This window comes from Amia ocellicauda, chromosome 17, assembly GCF_036373705.1.
Source record: "Amia ocellicauda isolate fAmiCal2 chromosome 17, fAmiCal2.hap1, whole genome shotgun sequence".
In the NCBI taxonomy this organism is placed as follows: domain Eukaryota; kingdom Metazoa; phylum Chordata; class Actinopteri; order Amiiformes; family Amiidae; genus Amia; species Amia ocellicauda.
The window spans coordinates 2,500,269-2,526,860 of NC_089866.1; the positions used below are offsets into that span (position 1 = coordinate 2,500,269).

Here is a 26,592-nt window from a genome sequence, read left to right on the forward strand (position 1 = left end):
TGTGAAAAGCTTTTGGCCACATCTCCAAACAAGGGTTTCTAGAATCAGAAAAAAGCCTGGAGTTAAAAGTCTGACCCCTAACAGCCGTGTTGTGAAGAAGGATGCTGTATCTATACACCTAGAGGGTGACGAAACAGTAGAAATACAGACTGGAATCAGTAGAGGAAACAGAAGTAGAGGTTGTAGTTGGGAGTTTTTTTATTAAAAATGTAAATCATACATACAATTTCTTAGCAGGTTATAGATTCTTCAAAATTATTACGTGTATATATGTATATATTTATGTATTCGTAAAGAGAGAGAGAGATGTATACATTCACTTCAATACGAAAGCACGGCAACAGAGCATTGAAACCTGGCCGACGGAGGCACCAGCTGCAGGGATCTGAGGGTTGTAGAAGCGAGCACCCATCAGTTCCTAGCGGCTCGGTATTCAAGGAGTTATTGCAATACTGCACCCCTTGTTCTCTCAGAGGGGAGGCAGGCCGACAGGGTGGCGCACGGTTTCTGCCAGAGCGGCGCCGGCAGAGGAACAATGCCGCGCCGACGCCATGGTCACAAAACCTCAGTAAGCACCTGGAAAGTCAAGTGTGTTTCAGAGCGAGCCGGAGGCAGATCGTGAGGAAAACCCCTAAGATTTAGCCAGAGAGCCAAGGCCAATATATGAGTGATTTATAAGACATTTATTATCTGAAGACTGTCCATGTAGCTGACAAACAAGCCACCACTCAATCATCTCAAACTGTGCTTGGCTTAGAAATGTTCCCAAAGTACAAAGATTATTAAAATAACAGAAGCAGGCAAGCTGGCTGTTTGGATCAATCGTGTGACAATACATTCTCTCTCTCTCTCTCTCTCTCTCTCTCTCTCTCTCTTTTAGGCATGTTTTGACTAAAAACAGCAACAGTTTGAGGTGAAGCAGTTCACTCTAGGAACTGGCCGATGGTTTCAGCCATTACGGACCTGTTCACCTCTACCACAATGACAGGTTTTCAATACATGCGAAATAAGATGCGTTCAAAAAAATGTAATAAAACCCACAGGGCTGGTGTGTCAAAATACATTCAGATATAAAAGCGGATGCAGAGTGCGGAAATATAATCAACACATACATGATAAACCAAGGTTAAAGGACACAGCCAAACAAAACAAAGTAAAATAAATACATAGCATTTCGAGGAAGTGTTTCCACAACGTGACCTTGAAAATTCACATTCTTATTAGTGTTTCAAGGTAATCACCGCAGCCTGTGCTCAACCAGTTTCATTTTTGATTTGCTTGCCCTCAATCAGCCAGTCGCATTGCTTATTGGCTCCATGTTAGTTCTCAGATCACAGCTGTGTTTGGCATTTGTGGATGTAAAAGGAGTGCTGGGGAAGTCAAGACTTTGATCCTTGCCTTTTATTTGAATCTGTTGTTTAAGCAACACAGAGCTGGTTACAGAAGTGTGGCCAGTGTCCCTGAGCCTACACCGCCCCAGCAGCGGTCAGCTTTTCATCACTGGTTTCCACCGATTCTTTGAACCCAGGCGTTTAACAGAAGCAATGGATAATTTAGATTTTCTTTTTACAGGGCGATAGTTTCCAATTTTAAATCGCTTCACTTTAGTCGACATAATAAATCTCTTCAGACTTGGTACAATTGGAAATATCTCGGCATGAAATTGTTTCACATCTGTCACGGGTTCTGATATATCCGAGGGATTCATTTCTTAATTAAACGAATCTGTTCTTGTCTCCAACCAGGCAGCTATAAAAGTAGAACTCCCCTTGGATTAAATTTAAAGGAATGAGCGACTGGATGACTGATTGTCATTTCTGCTCACACCAGTTTTGTATTTCATATTTTTACACTCGATCCTCTAGCAGAGACTGCACACAGCTGAGAGCCGGGAAGTGCATTTGATGAACCCGCTGCCCCCTAATCCTCACAGCACCTCAAACGAGTGACACACTCACTGCCCCCTGGCCTGTCATCTGTAATCCACCATCATGGACCTCAGTAAATGGCCAACCTAACACCACCCCAGTAACCCATGTCTACTGAAAGCAATTTTGTTTTCTGAAGCAGATTGAATGAAGTCTTTTTACCTCTTTGAGTATAAATGACAGTCTGGTAAAACCAAGTACTCGCATTAATGTCTCCAGATCGGATGCCCAGTTTCTATGTAGTGTCATCGTTAACAACAAGCTTCCTGGTGCTCCGGAACAGAACACAAACGAGCTGGCTATGATTAATGGCCTTCTCTAACATTTTAATTAACAAAACTCAATGTCTTGCACTCTGCTTGAAGGCAGGTAGATATAATAGAAGAAACCAAATTGCCCAGCAGCAAAGAAAGAACAAATATCAAGTAATGACAGACATTAGGAACTTCTTCACTTCATAGTTCTGCAAAGTTTAGATTCCCGTTTGTTCGCTGGTAAAGGAAGCGATATATCCGACTCGGTTGCCCTGCAGCAACACTATTTGTCAGCCTGTGAAAGTGCCGTGAACACCAGATGGCTGAGTAGAAAGCCCAGAACATTCAAACTGCTGCGATTACATCAGAGTGTAACACGACTGCTGCTCCTCTGTGCTGCGATGCTGTTACACGCGTGTCTCCCCTTCAGATCAAGACAAGACGCTTGGCATGGTTTCAGAAGAACCTGCATGAAACAGGCCTCCTTTACAGTGCGTATTTGACTCTGGAGATAATTAAAGTACCTGTCTTTGTTCTTTGTGTTTCTGACACTCATCTTTGGCCTGTGAGCTTCGGGAACAAGCTGGGTGTTTGTTAAAGAGACACACACGTTGCTCTTCCACCCCACGCCAACCTGGAACCAAGGCCACCCCTGACAATCGCATGAAACATGATGTCACCAATCCAACATCAACTGACAGCCCAGGCTTTGCCAAGACAGACGTTTCAGAGATCGACACAGCGTTAAACATCTTCCTCAGAGCTGTAGCAGAACCAGCACCCAGAAAACATTTGATGGATTAAGGAAAGGTTTTCAAAGGAGGGATTTGTGGTGTTTTGTACAGCTGAGTGAGAATAGGCTTGCCGGAGATTATGTCACAAAGACCGGGATTTTCTTTGTTTAGTTTGTTTTTCTTCCACCCTTATTTGTTTAAATTGTCAAAGAAATAGAGGGCAGCTTTCAGAGGGAATGAAAACAGCTTTCGAAAGCACACGTGGTCTCCCATTCAATTACCTGTAAAGCCACACACAACAGGAGCTTTTCTGTGCAGCTCAGGCTGTGAAGCTGTCACCTGGCACCTGCTGTCTCTTGTCCGGGATCGGGAATCGTCTCTCTTGAAGTCTCCCGCAGATCGTGTTATTGTTTCAAGTTATGAATGGATTTATGGCTTCCAATAAGCAGGGAACAATACTTGGGACAAAGAATACAAAAGACAGGGACTAAAATAAAAAAACAACAAGAACAATAACAACCAATAAATAAACTAATACATAAATGAATACAATAAATTAATAAATACATAAATAAATTAAATAATAGTCACTTATTGCCCACTTCAGGGAGAAGCGTGTCTGCCCTGATGCCTCTCAACAAAAATAAAGAAATACAGTAAAAAACACAGACACAGAGATCATCAAATAAATTATTAATAATAGTACTAAAAGGTTTTTGTTCGGGAACCAAAAGCCATCAGAGTTGATGACATCTCTAGAACAAACACACAAAAATAACGAACACACTCAGTTTTTAGCCCTCATATTGAACATGTCTGTTCTGCCGTGTGACATTTCCCCTCATATAAAATAAGTGCTTCTATTTAAGTAGCTTTCACTCCTGGCTGAAGGGCCGTGTGTCTAGACACTGTTGCACTCACGGCTCTCTGGATTCCCAATCGCTCCATCGGTAAGAGGCTGGTCCGGTTTTTAAATACAGAGTGGCACTGCTTTTTGCGTTTTCATTTATATATAACTTGTAGATGGCGGCCTACAGTTCATTATCGATGAGGAAGTGGTACATGAAGAATAGCAGGAAGACATCTGTCTCACGGGGGGCCTCATCAGAACTTCAATTTTGGTGCACTGTGCAAGACTAATTATCTCAATTATCTGCTGCAGATGGTCCTGAACACTCCGATGCTGCTGATCCACATCCACTAAAGTGTACAAGAGAAAGAAAGTAGGGGTATGAACCCCCTCCCAACCCAAAGAAAGTGGGGATCAAGGACACATTCTGGAGACGTATTCAGATTAAAGAACACGAGAGACTATTGGTGACTAACCGGACCCCCCGATGACTCAAAGCATCCCTGGGACTCAGCTACACGTGAAAGACACTGCCAATCTACTTGTGGAGTGAACAATATTACATTTACAGCAGGAGTGTCAAGGTCTCCACAGACTCCGAATTATCAGTCTAGCCAAAGTCTCCTTTCTTAGATTACTGAAGATCTGGGAGATTAAGGAGGGAGGCAAAACACGTTTTGCCTCCCTCCTTAATCTCCCAGCTCTTCAGTAATCTGAAGCCTGTTGACCAGCTCCCAGGTGTGAAGCCCAACGGATCCCCCCGTCCGGCCAATACCGACGGCAAGGGGGGCAGGTTTTCAAAACCTTCCCGAACCCTCCCCTCAGCTGCCAAACAGCCCCCTGATTTTGGTGCTGTTTCTATGGCGATGAGGGATGCGCCGCGGGACAGGATTTCTCATCAGTCACACCAGTTAGCGGTTGTCATGGTGAAGGCTGTTCCTCCGTCGAGCGCTAACGAGGTGTGGAATTTGCCGGGCTAATTCGCGTGGCCTTGGAGGCGAACGAGCGCCGGGGTCCGGAACGGTGCAGGGTGACTCCGGAATGCGGAACACGGGGATCGTTCTCCGCATTCCCGTTCTGTAACGGTCCCTTTGGACTTGGCAGCCGTTAGAGCGTGCGCAGATCTCCTAAAAAATACAGAAGCTCAAAGGCGTGACTTGAGAATAATCACACTTCCGCAAATCTGGGTTGTCAAGCTTTTTCGTGATCGCGGGCAGGCGTGTGTGTGTGTGTGTCTAATTTAGCTCTTCCTCAACAAAATGACCTTAAGAGACGACACAAAAGACAGCAGTAACTAATGAAGATTTGAAGTGCAGCCAAGGACTAACTGTAAAAGACAAGAGTGTGCCCTTACTGCGACTACAGCTCCTGTAAACACAGAGTGTATCCTTCACTCTGCAAACGGGGACAGACTTGTGAAACACCCCCCTGGCAGATCCGAGGTTAAAAGTTTACTTTGAGCTCCAGCTAGCGATATCATATTTCCTTCCTGTGAATTAGAGGTGACAGTAATCACAGTGAAGTAGCAATAAAAACTCTTCTTTTCGGCCTAAATTGCACGCAGACAGGAAGCCCAGAGGGGCTGTGTAATATAGTTAGGGCCCCAAATCACCTTAATGCCCTTAATTCAACACTGTGTTGAACACTCACATTTCTTGGCAGTTCTGGCCAGTCATCTGAGCGCACACGGTGCACTATGGCACTATTACTACTAAACCCTCTTGGTGGGGGGGGGTCAGAAATAAATAATGAGGATGTTTCTAGAGGACGACTGTTTGTCTATCGTCTTATTATTAGTATATAGTTGTTGTATTCTGAAAACCTCCAGCTAGTGATTTTAATTATTCTAATTTTATTCAGTCACAATCACTGACTCCTCCCTCTGCACCATACATTCCAAACCCTGCCCACTGATTCTGCTTGATTGGTACTCTGCGTGTGTCTATAATTAACCCTTGTCCTATAAGCATTATTGTATTGCAGTGTGATTTCCAGACACAATTCTAAAGCCCCATATACACTTATATCATCTCACATTATTATCATTGTTGTTGTTAATAATATAATACAATCATATGATGAATTATAATAATACGTTTTCTGCTTGTAAACTATTCACTCATTTATTTTCTCATTTGACCTTGATCTCAGCCTTTCCCTTTTCCATCAAGTTGGCTATAACCTGGGACTGTGAGCCTCATGCAGCCATTTGCTCATTTTTGTGGATTTAATTTTCCTCAGAACCTTAATTGCTTGGCAGAGCGTTCAGTGTTAATTTTTTTCAGTACATTTGTACAGCTTGTCCTTCAGCCGAGTGACTTTGTGAAGCACTCGGAGCACAGGATGCTCACATGGAATCGACTTCGCAGGGAACAGAAAGTAACAACATTATTGATTGAATTTATATAGACATATATATATATATATATATATATATATATATATATATATATATATATATATATATATATATATATATATATATATATATTAATGATGATACTAATAATAATATAAGAAGTGAACTGAAAGCTGTTGGGCATTTTCAGATTGAGGCATGATCTCTTTTCAGTCAGGGAGTCTGGGCTTTGTTTTGTACCCTGCTTTCGAATTGGTCCTGCTGACTGGGCCACTGCAGCAACACCCACCCAGAAAATGAACGAGCCAGTCGAGCCAAACAAAACCAACCAGCACACCCACCCAGGCAAGCATGAACTGAATTTGGGGCTGATACTTCAAAGCCTTTTTTCTGTCTTCAAAAATATAATTAACATGATTCCTCAGGTTTCAAACCATACGTTTACAATACATATATATATATTTTTTGCTTTAACATTTAACAGTCAACAAAGCGAGCCAAACGAGGAACTGCCCCCACTTTGTATTTCACAAGTCTGCAATGCTCGGTGGGAATGTTTTATTAGACGCTATGGTTCTGTAAGAAACAGTTGCCGGCAGGTCAATAAGAAATTGCCAGAGATTTGCAGAATGCTTTTTCGGCTGTAATTTCTTTGCAAAAGTTGCTTATTACCAGCCATCAGTCTACCTGGCCTGACAGTGGTTCGCAGCAGGTGCAAAGACAATCTCTCTCCTGAAATCAATCTGCTAGCACACTTCTTGCCAGAAAGACAAAGGGAAATTTCAAAGTGGGTTATTGCTTTGTTTGTCAGAGCATAGGGAATTACACTGGATCACGAGGCAAAGATTGTGCACCATCTACAACAACAACCATAATAATGATTATAATAATAGTGTTGGAAAAATATTAATCTCAATGTAATCTGTAATCTCTGGTAATTCCTACATATATAAAAAATGACTGCAAATTCTATTTCAAAATAGATATAATTAGAAATTGCAGAAAGTAATCTCTCTCATATGGTCGCAGGTGGTTTTAGGCACCATTTTCTTAGTGCGCCCATTGACAGGAAATGGATACATTCAAAACACATTTGAATGAATAAGATCATTGCATGACTGCTCAGAAATCTGTGGCAAAGAACAGGAGGCAGCTCCTCACACTAAGCAGTATAAGAATAGACCATACAAGGCGTGAAAAGGCCCTGATATGTTATTAACATCTAGCACCATAGTGGTAAATCTACGAAATAGAACATTTATGCAGTTTCACGTTTTTTACTAACCCTCTTGCCCATGCCAGTGCTTTCTCTCGAGAGGACACTGGCAGCACGAACATGATAACAATCCAGCTCATTTGTATTATCCTATAGAGGAGGATGGGGTGCCACACTTTACTAGACTGGAGAGGAGCCCTGCATGTGACTATGCTCAAAAAAGTATCGACACCGGGGACTTTGAAATGAGGTTAAGCCTGATCTCTGAATAGACTATTGGGGGACACAAAACACACATCTTTCTTGGCTGCCCGATATCTGTTAGTTGGGATAAAAATGGTGTGACAAGATCACAGACAGTGGTCCAGATGCTGAGATGATGAGAATGGTTGGGTATTTGTTGATGCTGTTTGTCACATGGTCAGTCTGATGTAACAGCTCCCTGTTATGACAGGTTTGAGGAGGTTTTGCCTGCGCTTTAATGCGCCACACACTTATAAAATAACACTATGATTCTCAATAATAAAAGCTTGTTAAGGGCTGTGCAATACTGATATGAAGAACAGTTACCAGAGCAAATTATCTGGGTCTACTGCAGTAACGCCCGGTGACAGCGCGGTAAAACCACAGAGAAGAAAGCAGGTGAACGATTGTAAGATTCAGAAGGTGATGTGGGAAAATGCTGCTCAAATTCAGAATGAGAAACATGTGTTTTGTGGTCATAGGCACCAAGCAAAACAGTGCACCGAGATTTAAAACACAAATCAATGGACACAACGCAGAGCTGGATTATTGCGATGCAGGGAGCGCTGCGGGCTCTGGGCTCACACGCCCAAACATGGGAGGAGCCAAAGCGGCTTCACACCCGAACACTGTTTGAAAGCATTTCCGAGAATACCTGTAAGACGCTTTTCCTTTGAAAACAGTAAAACATAGTAATGCACGTGGCCAAACACATCAAACACCTTGTCTTTGCATCAAGAAATTAAGTCCTAAATGAACCCCCGTGATTGCCTCTCACGGATCTGGGGCAGGAATAGGATTCAGGGCGAGTCAAGTGACAATGTTCAGCAGGGATTTTCTTTTTTTATTCACCCCCCCCACTCTGATAAATACAGTCTCCTTGGCAAAAATTGTGTCTTCTGTTTTAATAATGACACAGTCTGGCTAAACCTCTGAGACTCCAGAGTGACTCTCTATGGTAGTAATGAGATCCAGTATAAAAATCTATTTCGGTATCCTCTCTCGAAGCCCTCGGAGGAATCGATTCAGCTTGTCAGGATGATAACAGGATGCACCTCCCTGTCACAGCGGTAGCAGCAGCAGCATAAAGGTCTGCAGGCTCCCGATTGGCTCCTCGGCTCTCGCGGGTCGAGGGTTTGTAATCCCGTTCTTGTGCTTCAGTGAACGGCTTGCTCTCTAAACGATGGACCTCGCCCGGCCCTGCGGGGGGAACCCGCTCCCAGGCTCAGGAGGAAATGCGCACGGGCTTGCCGTTCTTGTCGTACTGGTACACCAGCATCTTGATGCAGTGGGAGTTGGCCGGGGAGATCCAGGGGCTGCTGGTGATGGAGAAGTTGTGGTTGGTGTAGAACTGGACGGGCTGCTTCTGACAACGGAAGAAGGCGCGTAGCATCGCGGCTGCCATGCCCCGGAACCGCTTGCTGATGAAGCAGTATAGGAAGAAGTTGATGCCGGTGTTGAGCAGCGCCAGCATGTTGGCCACGTCTGTGACCAGGTGCACCGTGCGGGCCGAGCCGACTGGTGACACATACAGGTGGTAGAGGATCATGACCACGCGGGGCGCCCACAGGATGGCGAAGATGGTGGTGATGGTCAGGAGGATGGCAGTGGTCTTGCCCGTGGAGTAGCCCCGCAGCCTGAAGCAGCTCCGCCGGCGCCGCAGCTTGTGGATGATGATGGAGTTGAGGACAAAGAAGATGGAGCAGGGCACCAGGTAGACCGTCACACAGTGTGCCCACACCAGCACCTGGTCGGCCATGCTGTTGCGGTAGTTCTCCTGCCACAGATCCGGCCACCAGTAGTATGGGGCGCTAGTCAGCAGGCAGGTGAGGTAGACTGTGACGATGACCTTGCGGGTGCGGGCCGGGTAGGAGACGGTGTGGTACTTGAGAGGGTGGCAGACGGCGATGTACCGGTCGATGGTGAGCGGCACGGTGATCCAGATGGACGTGTGGATGGAGGAGAACTCCAGTACCTGCATGGCCTTGTTCAGAGAGGGCGGCAGCGGACGGCTCAGGATGAAGTCCTCCAGGAGGAAGTCCACGAACACGATGAGGAACAGGACCAGGATGTCGGCAGCCGCCAGGGCCAGCAGGTAATTGTAGGACGACTTCTGTCTCCGGGAGACCAGCTGGGACAGGATGATCACGGTGAGGATGTTGGCTGGAGACACAGAAAGCAGAGAGAGGAAAGAGAGAGATTAGGTCCTGTAGTTTCTATGGCATTTGAGGGCCACAATTCTGCCACAATATTCAATCAATGCTACAACAGCAGAAGAACAGTAAAGGGAGAAATAAAAGTCACAGAGATAATTGATTATTTGTACAAGAGGAAGAGATAAAAAGAGGATGACAAACGCTCTGAATTAATATTTAATACAGGTATTCACCAGGGAATAAATCAATAATGTGCCGCAGGTTAAAAAATGACCCTGCTAACTTGAATAATCTCATCAAACCCGAGGCAGGAGTGTTACACAGACTACAAGCACTTAAACAGATTGCCTCAGCTAAAGCTATTTTCCAATTGTGCTAAAAGAGATAAGATATGGCACTTACAAAACATCGACTACGATCTTTCAGCAGAAATGTCAGAAAAAGATTTGACAAACGATTACAAAAATGAAAACATAAATCAGCAGAATGAGGGACCAGACTTCCTGCTCTTATGGGAATCTCATACGTGGACAGGTTAACTGGAACTGGATGGGTTTAGTCTTAAGCAGCGACTGTGAGGGAATTTGACTCAGATATCCTGATTCTTTAAAGTCTACCCCAAGAGACGCTTCAAGGTGTGCAAAAAAGACATGAGGGGAAATGAGAAATGTTTAAAACTGAAGAAATTACACAAGGAGTCTGTGCTACAATAAAGGCCATATGCAGGAATTCATTCCAAACATATGGAGACGAAAGTAATTTATTGCCCCATTTATTATGAGTGTGGAAAAAACCTTATTACAAGCCATCCAGGTGATCTAGAGACAGAACAGCAGGAGAGCGCCAGTAACGATGTAAGGGCCACGTCTCCAGTGAGGAGAGAAAAACCCCAACCTGCCACGACAGTCACTCAGCCAGACATCGCTCTGCTTCCGCAGAAAAATAAAAAAAAGAAGTGTTTATCTCCTCCAGGGCCAACGAGAGCTCAGGGGCAGGATGGGAAATTCTAAGCTGAAGTGCAGAAAAAAAATCTAATTTGAAATTGAAGCATGTTTCTTTATTTATAGATATGAAACTTCCCTTCCGAAAACTTTTCTGTAGCAGTTAGGAGACGCACTGGTGCTTAATTCTAGTGTAGGTGTCTACGGATAATTGGAATTGATTTGTGTGGTGTCAGAGAGGACCTTGCTTGCTGTGAAGTGCCCTTCATTCTCAGCTTCTCTTTCGCCTTGCTGGCAGCCCGTTTTTTGCCCGTGTAATTTCCAAAGTTACTGAGTTGTATAATAAACTTTCACACGGCGGATGCTTATTTTCTTATTGCTGTGCCGCTACACGTGTCTATTAATCAACAGGCTGGACAGCTTATTACCAAGAGAAATGACCCCCCTTCCCAATGTGCTGCGCACGCAGAGATGACACACAAAGTGTCCAAGGATAATGACCCGAGTTTCCCCTCAGATTGGTCCTGGAGAAGGCCCAGCCGGGAGGGGGATGGGCTGTCTCGGAGAGGGAGGGAGGAGCTGTTACACTAAATGAACAATCACACAATCTGGAGCGGTGCCCTGCAGCAGGCAGAGCCCCCACTTGCCCCTGTCTGAGGTGGAATAGACTACACAGTGGGCTGGCAGGCATTTTGATGGGTGATAATCTATCCAGGCAGCGATGCCCAACTGGCACAGAGAGCTAGGCAGCCCATCTTTGTGACGAATGCCTTCCAAAATGTTCAATTTGTGTCTGCTGATAAGCGTCCACGGTGGACATCTCAGCCCAGCGCACCCTGGCTGCCTTCGTTGCTGCAGCAGATGTTCTCCTCAGACCCTTTTCTTCCAACAACATGTGACTGCGCTGCTCCCAGCACTGCTCCACAGAACCCGGTCCAACAATAGCTGCAGTCAGGGCTGATAAGCCCAGTTTGCAGACACAATAGATCAGCCAACCCCAGAGCAGACAGGCCAGTGTGTGTGACACATCTCTGCAGCCCGGATACAGACACTTTGAATGCAGGAGATTCCCAGTTGGACGGGTATGCAATAGGGGGCATGCTTAACTCTACTGGGGGCTGAGTGGGGTACAAGCCCCATCAGGGTGCACAGCTGGCAGTGCAGTGGTCACTCCTGTTGCAGGTCTGTGGTTCATTGCTCTGCTGGCTTTAACTAGAGATAAACAAGCTCACAGCTAGGGTTGGATTTTCAGCCCATGACCACAAGTGCTCATCCACCAGGATGGCGAAAGCAAGTGATAGTTACTCATGCCATTACTGTGCCTGTCAAGCCATGTCTGTTATTTCCAGGGCACAGAGGCTGTTCCCACACCATCACACGGGCCCAGAGAAAAAGCCCTGAGCGTGACCCGGGCAGCTCCTGCAGCATGTGGTGGCAGTGTAATGGATCCTGACTCACATCACTGTAAAACATCGCAGGTTGTTTATGACCACCTCGATTGTGTGATGAATTAACATGCAAATCAATTTATAACTTTTTTGAAATGCGTTTTTCTGGATTTTTTTGTTGTTATTCTGTCTCTCACTGTTAAAAAACACCTACCATTAAAATTATAGACTGATCATTTCTTTGTCAGTAGGCAAACGTACAAAATCAGCAGGGGATCAAATACTTTTTTCCCTCACTGTATGTATATATATTCTGCAGGTATCCTTCAGGAATTCAGGAGGGAGGACATTCAAAATAATGGACTCCTACTTTATTAAATTATTATTTTTTCAATGCGGGCCAGTGCATCCAGGCTGTACTAGCACTGAGGAACAAACACACATCAGCTGCCCGGCTCAGAGGCGCACAGCAACTGGCGTCACGTGGGGCACAGGAAGGAAATTTGCCGAGACGGTTCCGCTCCAAAAAAGCTGTTCCAATTTAGCCAGAGAGATTCGTCCGCCGCGCCAGTGTCTCTCAGCTGTGGGCTGAGACTGAGAAATGAACTCCCGTAATGAAATTCACACCTCTCTCGCTCATGTCCTTACTCAGCAGTGGCACAGATTTTATTCACAGAGACGCAGAGAACACAGGTAGCGGTGCCAGAAGTGCCACAATGACAAGGCACGGCACACAGTGTCCTACATAGAGTTTTTTGTCAAACATTTCCTGTAGTACCACTTCCTGTTTAAATGCCTCACCCATCATACTAAAAAACAACACTGACTGAAATGCAGTTTGTCAACGTTGTTTACCACTGATATACATTTTCTAAAACAAGGAAGTCGACTGACTCTTAAATAAATCTAATAACAACATCTTGTCCTGTATGGTAAATTTGCATGGGTTACGATTTCCCAGGATCACCATTCAAAGATTTCTGGAATCTCTCTGCACTAGCGGCTCCAGGTGTGTGCTCATTTAGCAGCAATATGGCTGTCCCGTCTATTAAACACACTAATCCCCAACACAGTCTCTCCACTGAGACAGGAAGTGGCAGGAACCCATTTACCCCCCCCGCTGCGTCTGATGAAAGACCATCCAAGCCATGCATTTGAAGAAGTGCGTTTATATTAAATGTGAAGGCAAATCAAACAAAAACACTGTCTAGTCAGCTTGATCTCGAACAAAAGGCAAAAACTAAAAATCTCAACAAATCTTTTCCATGAATCCTGGGCGGCTATTCTCCACAAGGGTCCCTGTTGCTCTGAAGGAGGTGGCATATTTGTGTCAGCGTATGATGTGGGGACAGTAGGTGTACTAAACCACAAGGTCACTGCAAATTGGAGGGATGGAGAGGGGTGTTCAACTCTGATCCTCTGTCCGATTTTCATTATTTATTCCCCTCCTCCTCCTCCTCCATCAAGCCATGAACCAACCATCCACAGAGCCTGATTCACGTACCCTGCTCAGAGCACCAGTCTGCAGCCCGATTTTGCAGACAGCTCCCTCGTCTTGGCCAGCTCTGCCCCAGCTGCTTAATGTGCGTGTAAAGTGTCATCTGCGTTCGGGCCTCGGATCGGGTCTCAGCACCAGAGTGACATTTGCTTCATTGGCGTGTCCGTGCGGATATCCGCAATGTGAATGATAATTTTCCTTGTGTCGTTTCGAGCCCATCTGGTCCCCTGCCTCCAGATGCTTACCTTAATAAAAACAGCCCCTGATCCGGCGGCTCAGAGGATGGTACGTATTAGCATTCTCTCTGCTCTGCTGGTTACTGTACTCACAGGCTCAATAACAGGATAACACAGCCAAGGCTTTCCCGGGCCGCACACCAGGCTGCCCCAAACCCACTCCATATGAATGCTATGTTTCCCCTGTTTCCTTGTCTCCTCTGGCAGCCCCATTATCTGTGCGCTCTGTTGCATGCTGGGATAATGATTGTGATGGGGAGCTGTCCGGTTTGGATTTGCCAGTGCAGTTTAGTCCAGGAAGTTTCCTTGTTCAAATAACCCAAACAAAAGTCAACTGTTCAACTGATCAGCTGTTGTCTCCAGCAGTGGTCTCCAACCCTGGTCCTGGAGAGCCCCTGTCCAGCAGGTTTTGGAGGTCACCCTTCTATCCTCAATTTATAAACACCTGGACGTATTTCATTCTGAACAATGAAGCAGGTGGTAAATTCAGTCATTTAGAAACAATTGGAGCAATCCTCTGAATACCTTCAGCCCAGCCTGTCAAGTCAAGAAGCCCCTTGGTTGAGTTGCTTAATAGATGAATAACTCTCATGTGTGCCCAGTATTTAGAAAATGATGATTTAAGGAGATCTATGAGATGAAGTGGATTGGGGCTCTCCAGGACCAGGGTTGGAGACCAGTGGTCTAGACCATTACCATTGCCCCACTGTCCCATTGCCCCACCCCCGATCTGTATAGGAAGACTATCTCAGGCTCAGGAGGTAAACTACACACATCCACACCTGTCAGGGAGAACGTGGTTAAATTCAAACTGCTGCAGTTAGTTTTAACAACGCACACCTACAGACCGTATTAGATTCACTGTACTGTACTATACTGTACTGTACTGTCTAGGGTTAAATTAATCAAAAACATCTTTCAAACCATAAAAATTATGGCTGACCAGTTCAGTGTGACATTTCAATTCAATGCAGCCCAGCCTCCCTTTCATTCCCCATTTATTTCAATTGCCTTTTGCTTTTGTCTGGCCCAGCCCATGAAAGGAGTGAAGCAGCATGTGGCGTTCGATCGCAGCCCCGCACGCCGCCGCTGACTCTTCTGAATATGGTTTTAAACAAAGCTGGATAGCATCTCCTGCATTCTCGCCTTTTCAGACGCTTTCATGGTGAAACAATTGCAGTAATTAAAGCGGAGAACCGATGGCACAAATCAGTCTGAGAGCTCTGAGGCAGTTTCTGTGGAGCTCCGTGACGCTGGGTAGCATGGACTGTCGCTACACAGATATCTGCGGTAGCCTGGAAAATAAGCGCTTATATTTGCATAAGACTCTTCACCCCACAGCTATTTGATCACTTAACTTCATTACAACGCTGGGTTTAGCAATATTACTCAAATTAGACTCTCTAAGATTCTCTTAAACACCCAAATCTTCAGTTAATATGAATATAGCAATTAATTAGCTTACCAGGCTAAATACAATTCAGAATCTTAATTCTTCACAGATACTTAATCGCAGAGCTGAAAGGAAAGACCTTACACTATGCACATTGTAAACATTGACATCAGCAGGTTACCTGCAGGGGTGGAAAGTAACAAATTACAACTACTCTCGTTGCTGTAACTGAGTAGCTTTTTCGTGGACTTGTACTTTTTTGAGTATTTTTCATATTTGGTAATTTTACGTTTACTTAAGTATATTTTAAGTGAAATACTGTACTTCACTACGTTAATAAAGGCATTCTTTACAGAGTACATATTTTGTAGGCTGTCATGGAAAAAAAAATTGGGTGAAAAAATGTGACAAATAGACCAATAAATGAAGAAACAATACATTAAAATATCAAGCATCCCGCCCACAACACTCAACAGGCCAATCAAATTGTGTGTCGTGATGTTACGGTTGGTCAGTCAATTAATTAATTAAAGTCAGTCCTCCAGTCCAGCAGTAGTAGCTAATGTAAGTTAACTGGCTAGCTAGCTAGCCACTAGTATTAGTGAGTAGGGGTGTACATTTTTTAATCCAAATCGAAGATCGATCGAAATGAGCTTTTGATTTCAACCAAGGAATTTAAAGACAGTGTCGCGATTTATTTATTTGGCTTCACCCAACCAAAATGTATTAAATTGTCAGCAAAAACAAAATGACAGCAGACAGTAAATATCTCTGCGTATGTGCATTTCTCCCGCTTATCCATTCTTATGTTACTAAATATTTTAATTAACTACCTATACAGCTATAAACTACTCAAAGTTAATAAGTGATAAACACTTTCTTCTCCAGACGCCGGACCTGCAGTTTATGCGTTAGGCTGCACTGAATATAATATAGCCGACAATCTGGGCTGTGTAATAACATTAGTCATTGTGAAAGAGTTATAATCGTGTTGATTGCTGAAATGTGATTTTCTACACATCATATATTCATATATTATTGCCATTATTATTATTTTTTTTAGCAGATTTGCAACTGCTATAGCTCTCATCTGTCTCCTCTGACCAGCTTTCTTTTGGAATTAAATCTTGATCACTTTGCAAACCCAGGTCTCTGGATCAATGTCTTGATCTTTTTGATCTGTTTCTATTATAGGGCACTGTAGTGCTGAAAAGTGCGTTTTCTGTATTGATGTACGCATCTGTAAGGCCAAGCCATTTCAAAGCGCTTTCACGTTGCTAGGCTATGTTCCAGTTTTATGGTATTTTTATAACTGATTCTTTATGTTTTATAATTGTATATGTCTGCTAATATATGTCTGCTCTTTCCGGCACTTACTCAAGACACATCATTAATGAAATTGTGAGTTTCAATACTTGGTTGCAAATCCTTTGCAGTCAATGACTGCCTGAAGTCTGGAACCCATAGACATCACCAGATGCTGGGTTTCTTCCCTGGTGATGCTCTGCCAGGGCTGCACTGCAGCTGTCTTTAGTTCCTGAGAACGGGACAGGCCTGACTGCTGGACCCCTACAGTGAGGGGGTCCAGAGGCTCTGTTATGCTGTGGGGGCATTTTTCTGGCATGGTTTGGGTCCACTTGTCCCCTTAGAGGAAAGGGTCACTGCAAATCATGACAGAGTTATTATGAGTGATCATCTTTATCCTATGGGGACACATTTCTCTCCTAATGGGAGTGGTCTCTTCCAGGATGACAATGCCCATCCACAGGGCACGAGGGTCACTGAATGGTGTGATGAGTATGAAAATGATGTGAATCATATGCTATGGCCTTTGCAGTCACCAGATCTCAACCCAATTGAACACCTATGGGAGATTTTGTACCGACGTGTTAGACAGCGCTCTCCACCACCATCATCAAAACCCCAAATGAGGGAATATATTTTGGAAGAATGGAGTTCATCCCTCCAGTAGAGTCAGAGACTCATAGAATCTGTGCCAAGAGCATTGAAGCTGTTCTGGGGCTCGTGGTGCCCAACACCTCACTGAGACACTTTGTGTTGGTTTTTTCATTAATTTGTCACCCGTCTATATATACAGTAGTCTGCTGTATATATATATATATATATATATATATATATATATATATATATTTAGAATTGGTGTTTGCTTGGAGATCATGTGACAATGCTTTGATAAAAAAAATGAAGTAACTTGTACTCCAAGCTACTTTTTACTTTTACTTGAGTATTTTGTTATACCAGTACTTTTACTTGAGTAAAATTTCATCGAAGTAACAGTACTTCTACTTGAGTAGGATTTTTCAGTACTCTTTCCACCTCTGCTTACCGGCTGCATGGTAGGCCTAAACAACAGCCTAAACCCCAACCCTCGCCAATACCACAAATTCAACTCTGAAGACGATCCAACTCTTCAGCTGCAGAGAGCAGATCCTAAACTGCAATTCGAGTGAAGGAATCGGAAGCAAAACCTCCTTTGCCTTCACTAAGCCTGGATGTTTCTGCAGTAACATCCTCAATCATCAGCCACTGTAAGACTCATTAACGCAACAGCAGACATAATTTGCTGCCCCAGTATGTCGAATATTAGAGTCGATTTTACCACGCTTCTTCCTGAGGATGGTCTGCAATTCTCTGTCTATTCTGCTTGGACAGTTTCCAGGCAAGATAACAATTCCACAGGTAAAGAAATGAACACATTGATCCTCAAGTATATGTGTCATTCCACAGGACAAATCTACCAAAAGCAATTTAGAGTACGTGCAAATAGCAAATCTGTGTCACCTTAGAAACTAGCCAAGATGGGAGAAAAGGACACATGAATCCCTAGTGAATTGCAGTAGCCTGTGTGTGCCTGAGTTTTAGTCTCGGAAAGCACAAAACAGTATTCGATCTTGCATTTTATTAATCTGTGTGTCTGAAGAAGCCTGTTTTCCTATGGTTGTCCCATATGTACTCAGCTCTGCAATGCTTTTTCGATGGTTGGAATCATAGTTTGCTATACTATTGTCCTGCATCCTTACATTGATCGATCGCTTTGCTTGCCTGTGCGTCAGTGTGGTTTTGCTACACTGGACTCTTCTACTCTGAGCTGCGGTCTGGAAATGCATCTGCTGTGACTGTGCCTTCCGCGGCCTGCTGCTTCTGGGGGGTGATCATGTGATCAGCCTTCACTGGCAGATTTTTGTTTTGTAAGGAATGACCCAGTCTGCTTTACTGAACCTTCCTGCATCGACTTTCAAGTTACTTGTGGAATGATCCTAAAATAGCACAGCAGAAATAGGTCTGCCACAGATGCCCTGGTTTAACATGTATCGATGCTCTATTGACAGGATAACGTCTCCATCACCTGTGAGTGGGATTTTATGTAACTGACACACAAAGTCACGGGTCAGTGCAGGCCGTTGTGTGCACTGATGTTTAGCACAGGCAGCAGAGACGGAAAGCACAGCCCACCAGAGTCGTATCAATGACTCAAGCTGTACCCATGCAGGGTGACGTTATAGTGAACTTGAAAGCTAAAGAAAATAAAGAGTCACCTAAACAACCTTAATACAAGCCTATTGTCATGTGACATGACATTGCAGAATAGTAACAAGAAGAAAAATCAATTCCCAGCCTTGACAACCAAATTATATTGACCTGCCGATTGATGATCGTGGCAGGAATGTCACCAGCTCTGCACAACAAAGAAATACAAAAACATGATTAGATCAATTTTTCTCAGGTGTTTTGCAGACTTCTGTTTTGGGGTGGTGGTGGGGGGGACTCCTGAAGAAGGAAGCCCTACCTCCAGGGGATGGCAGACACAGAAATGCCCTAGTGAAGGCTATCGGTGAAGGATGGGGGGGATAGTGAAAATGCAACAAAGTGAATAGGCTGCACTCGATAAGTTTAACCTCTGAATCCAGCGCCGATCAATCTGCTGGTAAATAAAGCAGGGCTGGCTGCACACCTGTGACACCCCCAGTCTCTGTCAGATTGCTTTGGATGGTCAGAACCCCCACGTATAACAAGAAACCTGCCCAGTAATCATCCCGGCACAGACATCTTTGTGTAAAACGGTGAACTTTGATGATATGTTGCCCTTTTGATCTCAACAGCAACAACAGCAACTCAACTACACACAGTGAATCGCAATGAAACAATGAGCCGAGCCGCCTGTATAAATTACAAAGTCTCTGACAGGCAGCAACAGAGACGCTGACAGCGGAGTGACACATTCATTGCATCTGACAGGCCTTTAATACACACCGATTCCCTTTTGCCTTGCAAACTGCCTTGCACTGTGTCAGGTCCTGCTTTTATATGTGTATTCTTTTACTTGAAACCTGGACTTTCCTTTTGCGTTTTTTCTTTTTTCTTTTATTTTGGTGTTACACCCATTTGCATTGTATTGTATAGCATTCCAGTCTAGGGACACAATTTGGAGTGTTAATTCGGGATTGATCACCTTAATTGCCAATCGATAGCGATCTCTTCATTAGGAGGCTCGCTTTATGGGCACACAATAATTTAACCCCACTCTCGGTTGTGCTACACGGTGCCCTTAGTTTTTCTCTGATGGCGGTTGTATTAATGGTTGTATTAATCAGCATTAAATGTGACGAAATGTACCCAGCACTACCACTGCCAAATAGGATAAAATGCCGAGTGTAATTACTCTATATCCCTTTAACGCATATACACATAAAGAAACCTAGTTAGCCAGCTTATATCTACCTCCGTATTTCTGTGGGCTTCGCCAGTGGGGTAAGCTGGAACATGACTGGCAGACTTTAATGCAATTAATAACTACACAGCAATTTTGAGATAAGACACTGTTAACGGGATTCATCATCGCACTGATTAATTAAAAGGCGAAAATTAATTTCAAGAGCTCTACAGTCGTTGTTTAACGCCTTTTCAAAGGAAGAAGGTGCATATTCAACAGGTTTAAGATTAAAGCGAACTTCATGGTCATATTGCGACTTTTCATATGTTCACATCACGGCGAATCTGTAGTTTGTAGGGGTTTGAAGGAAGAGCGAGACAAGCGTCGCCTTGTTGTGCGTGGAACTGCGCTGCTCCACCAATGGGATCACTGGGATTGTGCAGATCTGCGCAGAACTGCGGACATGTGCGCTGCAGGAACACGACATCCAACTCCGGGCCGGCAGGACTGCGCCGTTCATCCCGGTGGAAACACGTGTCTGATTTAATAGCCACGCTTACCTGTATATCCACAGATATATCTTCATTTCTGTATCCACACAAGGGACAGCTCCGAGGTAAAACAACCAGAGCAATAATTTAATACTTCAGATGGATGAATGATACAGTCAATTTTGGAAACTGAGGTTCACCTATAAAAACTTAATATTTGGTAGAAGCGGCTCCGGTTCGCCGGGACATGAATCTGAAATATGAATTAATTAATCTAAGCAACAGGCTCTGATGTACAGTAATACAGAAGCGTTTGCACAGGCCTCGCAGATAATGATGCGAAAAAACAGAATGGTATTCTAATTAGCGAACAAGGTCAGTGACGAGACATAGGATAAAATGGAAACAAGCAGCAAGATTGCCTTCCTACCCTGATAATTACCCACAATTGGCCATGCACGATTCTGTCCTCATTAAAATAAAACTGCATTTGCAAAGTTGGCAGCAGCAGCTCCAGACATGTTTCAAAAAGTAGGCGACAGAGATGTCAAGATCCGTCTCAGTGCCGCCTAAAGCGAACATACATCGTCATCAAGTCCCAGGGACACATCACGGTGTATCACAGCGATGACAGTACACTTATTACTGTACATCACAGCTGGGTGCTGGTGAGCAAAAGTTACAGGTTCCCTGAATAGCCGGGCTGCACACACAGAAAGGAGCTGAGCAGAAAACATGAGGAAAAAGGAAGACAAAAAATATGTAAGCACTGTAATGGGCTGAGAAAGTGGGGAAGTAATCAACTGAGAGAAAAAAGGCAAAAGGCAGAGCGAAAGGGGGAGATAGATGAAGGAATCGTGGACCGTGATGCTGCCGCCACACAGCAGCTTGTGACAGCGGTGCTACACTCACACTGGAGTGGATCAATGACAAACACCCAGCCAAACAAACAAACAAACAAACAAACAAACACACAACAAACACACATGCAGTAAAGGGGGAGGGAGAGGGAGAAGAGAGAGAAATAAGGAAGCTGTGCCCCTGCCACCAAAACCCAGCGCCGGCACCTTACCTGGGAGCCCGAGGCAGAGCAGGGCGCTGTAGTAGATGACGGGCAGCAGTCTGAGGGGGCAGCTCTGCAGACCGTGGGGCTGCCCGGTGCTGTTGTTGAAGATGTGGCTGTGCTCCATCGACTTCCCGAGCTGCCCGTCCCTTCCCTGCTCTCGGCGTCTCCCCAAACTTCAGGACAGCTCTGCCCGCGCGGGCATGGGAGAGAGGCTGCAGCTCCGAGGCGGCTAGTCCGGTGTCCTTGCCTGTCTGCGGTCATGTGTGTCTGTGTGTGTCTTTGTGTGTGTGTGTGTGGGTATGAGAGAGAAATAAAATGAGGTGAACACCAGATAGAGAGGGAGAGAGAGAGAGGGGGAGGGAGAGAGATAGGAGGCTGGATGTGTGACTGACTGAAGAGAAATGAGAGAGAGAGAGAGAGAGAGAGAGAGAGGGAGGGAGAGGAAAAGAGAGTGTGAGAGAGACAGACTACGTGTGTGACCGAGTGAACAGAAATGAGGAGAGAGAGAGAGAGAGGAGAGATGGGCAGGATGTGTGTTTGAGAGAACAGAAATGAGGAAAAGGGAGAGAGAAATAGAGACACCCTGTATATGTGACTGCATGTGCAGGGACAAGACAGGGGGAGATGGAGAGAGAGAGAGAGAGAGAGAGAGAGAGAGAGATACAGACAGGCTGGGGGTGCAGGAAGGAGAAGGAGAATGAGAGAGAGAAATTAGAGGGAAGGGGAGCCAGAGTGAAAAGGCAAGATGGAGAGAGCAGTAAGGAGAGAAAGAGACTGGGAGATTGTGTGTGTGTGTGTATGAGAGAGAGAGAGAGAGAGAGAGAGAGAGGGGGAGAGGGGAGTTCTGCAGACTGAGTTCAGAAGAAGGGAGAGAGCCAGGGTGTCCGTGTGTTGAGGTAAGAGGTGTTGTGTTGTGCTGTATGAGAGAGCACAACCCTGGGAGCCCGGCTCTGCGCCCAACAGGCAGAGACCTCACCACGGCAGCCCGGACACGAGCACCTGCTGCATCGAAGAAGAGTGATTAATGTTACGAGAGACAGACTGACAGATAGAGAGAGAGAGGGAGAGAGGGGAAAGCGGCTGACTGCTGTTCGCAGGAGCAGTGGTTGAAAGCGAGGGAGGGAGGGAGGGTGTGAAGAGGAATAAATCCTTTGCAATTTGCTCGGGAGCACTCTGGGTTGCACCGGTTCTCTCGTCAGCGGTGCCCTATTAATCACTTAACAAGAAAACCGATGGCAAGGCAAAAAGGTCCCATGGCGGCCTGGCTGCTGTAAAGAGGAGCTGTGATTCTGTTAGCAGACGTTTTTGCTCGATACCAAAATGTTTCTCAACAGATCCCAGCAGGGAAATAATTGGGCTCTCACCTTAATATGCACCTTAACATTCTTCCATGCATGACTGTTATATATATATATATTTATACACACACACACCATCTTTTTTGTGCTCGTCTTTTATGATGTAAACGTCACGTTAATGGCGGTTTGCCCCCACATGGCAGCGTTAGGGTGACATTAAAGGACTGGCGCTCCAGTGTCACTGCCGCATGACAGAGAGCCGTACATCTTCTGAGATCCCTCCTGCTCCATGTCACGAGCCCCACGCTCGCAGCACATGCCTCACATCCCAGCTGTCTGCGTTTGGAAGCACAGGTCTGAGTGATTCGCAGCTGTGAGACTCGAGAAGCATCTGACAGAACATCCTGAGACTCTGAGAGGAATGGGCATCGACTTCTGCTCTCCGACGGGGACACTGTCCTACTGCTGAGTGACGGGGCACAGACAGACGTCTCCATCCCCCACCACGATGAGACCTGTTCCCAGGGAGGTGTTGAGAGAGACTTGTCTGAATATTTGTTTCTTTTTTAAGTTCTCAGGGATAAAAATACACGATTAGAAATTGGAAACAAAGTGGGTATAATGGGATGTAAGCAGATGCTGGGGCTCTGCACACCCCTGTGGGGTCCTTCTCCAGGCAGTGGTGGGGAAACAACACTGCATGACTTAATACACAAAAACCAGCGCATGAATATTTCATAAAGAAACATTGCAGGGCTTTGACATTTAGCTCAGTTCAACAAGCCAGAGTGTAACAATACGTGGCATGTGTGCGCTTGACAACAACGCACTGCTCTTCTGTTCTGCTCTCATGTGTGTATGTGTGTAAACATGCAAAGAACATGCTGCGCGTCATTCACCCGCCTTCATTATGCGCCCGTGATCTGCAAATCTGTTTAGCGTGGCGGCTGACCGTCGCTGTGGGGCAAGTGAGGCCGAATCGTATGAGACTTAATTTGAATTGCACTCTATTTCAATTAATGGCGCCCTGCAGATTCCCGACACAGTTTAACATGCGTTCCCATGCAGCACCTTCCAGACATTTCGTATCGTGCCCTTTTGTACAACCGATGCCAGGTCGATGCTAGGGGTCTGTTACGTGGCTTTGGTCACGCGTGGCTTCTAGTTTGACATCTATACTCGTAAATGGGCAGAACTCGACCTATTGTAACGCAGTGGGATTAGCTGGGACTCGGTTCAGTGACTGCAGGGGGGACCAATGGTGCTGTACAGGATTCATACTTTCAGCCCTGTGCGATATCAACGAAGGGCTCAGAGACTCAGACCGCTCTGCTCACGATAGTTATAAACTCCCTTTAGAAATGAACAGCATCAGAACTGGAGGTAGTTTGACTGCAGAGCGATATCATCCTGGTGAGATGATAAATGAAGGTGTGTGATGCTCTGTTCACAACTGTATGTAACCGACACACATAATTAAGAAGAGGACCGGGTCAGACAGATGTGGTACTTACATGCCCTGTCTTTAGTACCGCTGGAACTGCCTGCATTGGAGGTATCGACTGCAGTCTCCCTCAGGACCCTTGTGGGGAAAATATTGATGTTGTTCTTGTATTTATTAAAACATTAATTTCCCTTCGCAGCTCACTTAGCTGACTAACATCTAAGAGGGATCCTGGGGAACTAACCGCCATGTAATTACATCCATCATACACTTCAGATGCAATCTATGCAGCAGACACAGAGCGAGTTCGCAGAGAAGCCCCGGGTCACCCTTAGCGAAACCTTCCTCACCCTGTCCGGCTCCCTTATCCTCTCTCCCCGCCTCCTGCCTTCGCCCCTAATCGCACACAGGTTTTCATTATTCCTGTGCTGCCAAACAGCTACAGTCTTGATAAGAAAACAAACCTTATTTTACCCAAGAGTGCAGCCGCCTGCATCTGGTCAGAGTCATTTTCATCCTGCCAGGAGAGATTATATTCTTATCTTACAGCAAGGATGTTTTTTTTTTTCACCTTTCATTCAGGCTGTTTTGGCGATAAAAAAGAAACAGGTTAAACATGCTGTTTACACACATGTTGGAGCACGTTTGGGGAAAAAAGCACAATGGCAGTTGGTTGGCATTTCTCTCCTTCCAGTCCTTCCTTCATTGTGCAGCTGAAGTCTAATTTGGACATTAAATCAACGAGATGGTGGAGGTTAGGCTGGGAAGGGGATAGTTACTATAAACTCCACCCTTTCTTGTAAAGATGTAATCCCCAAACTGTGGTCTGAGAGAAGCTCTAACATAAGTGAACAAACTAGTCTATGGAATAGTGTTTCCTGCTCACCCGTGTAATGTTGGTGTGCAGGATCCTTCTGGAAACAGAGAGCCTGCTGCCTTGTTTGGCGATCGCAGGTTACAACTGTTCCCACCTGACCCTCGCCGGGGTGCTGAGGGTACGTGGGGTCGGGTTGCAGCAGCACAATCCGCTGAGTCTGAGGAATATCTCCGTTCCAGGCAGGGAAGCGTGCATGTGACCACTTCACCCCCTCCTCAGTGGCATCTGCACACAGGCTGTCTCTTTGATGTCCAAGGGGCTCATGCCAGCCCCGGGATTGGCACTTGATGCAGTCCTGCCGATGCCCAGAGCTGTGAGGCTCAAGCTTTCCTCCTGCGTGGTGGCAGGGCGCTGAGCCTGCCTGCCCGCCTGCGCCGCATGCCGAACACACGGTTTCTGTGTGGCCAAGGCCCGACATGTACAGCGTAGTCAGCACCTGCAGCTCCGGGCCACTGCTGGCACAGGCACTGGTGAAAGAGAGGTGCCAAGCAACGGATTTCAGCCATGAAAAGAGGCACTTATTCAATTAGTTTCTTAAGCTGCTTTAGCGCGTGACCTTTACATAATCGTGCAAGACTGATCCCCCAGCTGGGGGGATGAAGAACTACTTCTCAGCCTGAAGCCAGACTTAAGCTCACCTTTCCTGAAGGTGCTTGATAAGTCGGCACGGCACAGTTGCACGTTCAGCACGTCCCTCGGGGTTGCAGGGCACAGAGCTAGAAGTATGATAAACGTACAATGATGATGAAGATTATTATTACTATGATTAAAGTTGTTATTATGTGCCCCAGTGCTGGACAGAGAGCGCAGGGGTGTTGGGGTACCTGCTAGAGCCACAGGGACAGGCATTTCAAAAGTCCTGGCAGTCCGGTAGACAGGCGTGTTGGAAAAGCACTGCCTCTCAGGTGGAATCAGCTCAGGCTGTATCACAGCCAACTCCATTAAACATTAATTTCTCCTCGGGCACAGATGCAACAAAGAGCCGCCCTCCCAGGTGCTGTCTGGTAACGCACCTCGACAACAGCACCAACACAATTGAAACAGAAAACAATGCGCTTCTCTTCTTGTGCCATTTCAGCTGCATCTTACAACAGGCACGGATTACATTTTAATTACTTCATCAGCCAGGGAAGCCCAGATTGAAATTGTTGTTGTAGACTCGCTGATGGTGTTCGTCTCGTGAAAGTAATGATAAAAACAAAGGAAGCAATGAAAAACCTCTCTTCACCACAACAGGAATGTTTTTAGTTTTTTTTCATTGGTTGGTGCTTGATTATCAACAGAGTCTCTGCGACTGTGTTTATCACTGCAGAACAAGACTGTTGCATTAATCCGGTTGTGGATATGGGAGGGGTGCGGGTCATGTACTCCTTCATCACCCCGAGCTGAGAATTAAAAGTGATCAGCAGAGATTAACAGACATTAAAACCTGGGTAACATACAGCTTGGTGTCTGTCTGTCTGTTCACAGGCGTCTGTGACTGCGAGAGTGACACAGGGTTTGACTAGCTGTGTGCAGAAGGCCCCTGAGACACCGCCTTAGCAGGGC

At 45.4% G+C, this 26,592-nt stretch overlaps 1 protein-coding gene across 1 annotated transcript; it reads right to left on the reverse strand.

The window, feature by feature from the left end:
- Positions 1-6,311: 6,311 nt before the first annotated feature.
- Positions 6,312-22,767, reverse strand: gpr139 (G protein-coupled receptor 139). Its single transcript, XM_066689811.1, has 2 exons — positions 21,432-22,767; positions 6,312-9,747 (listed from the first exon to the last, which is right to left on the reverse strand). Exons 1-2 carry the CDS (start codon positions 21,547-21,549, stop codon positions 8,810-8,812), a joined length of 1,056 nt encoding a protein of 351 aa, XP_066545908.1. The 5' UTR covers positions 21,550-22,767; the 3' UTR covers positions 6,312-8,809.
- Between the last annotated feature and the right edge of the window lie 3,825 nt (positions 22,768-26,592).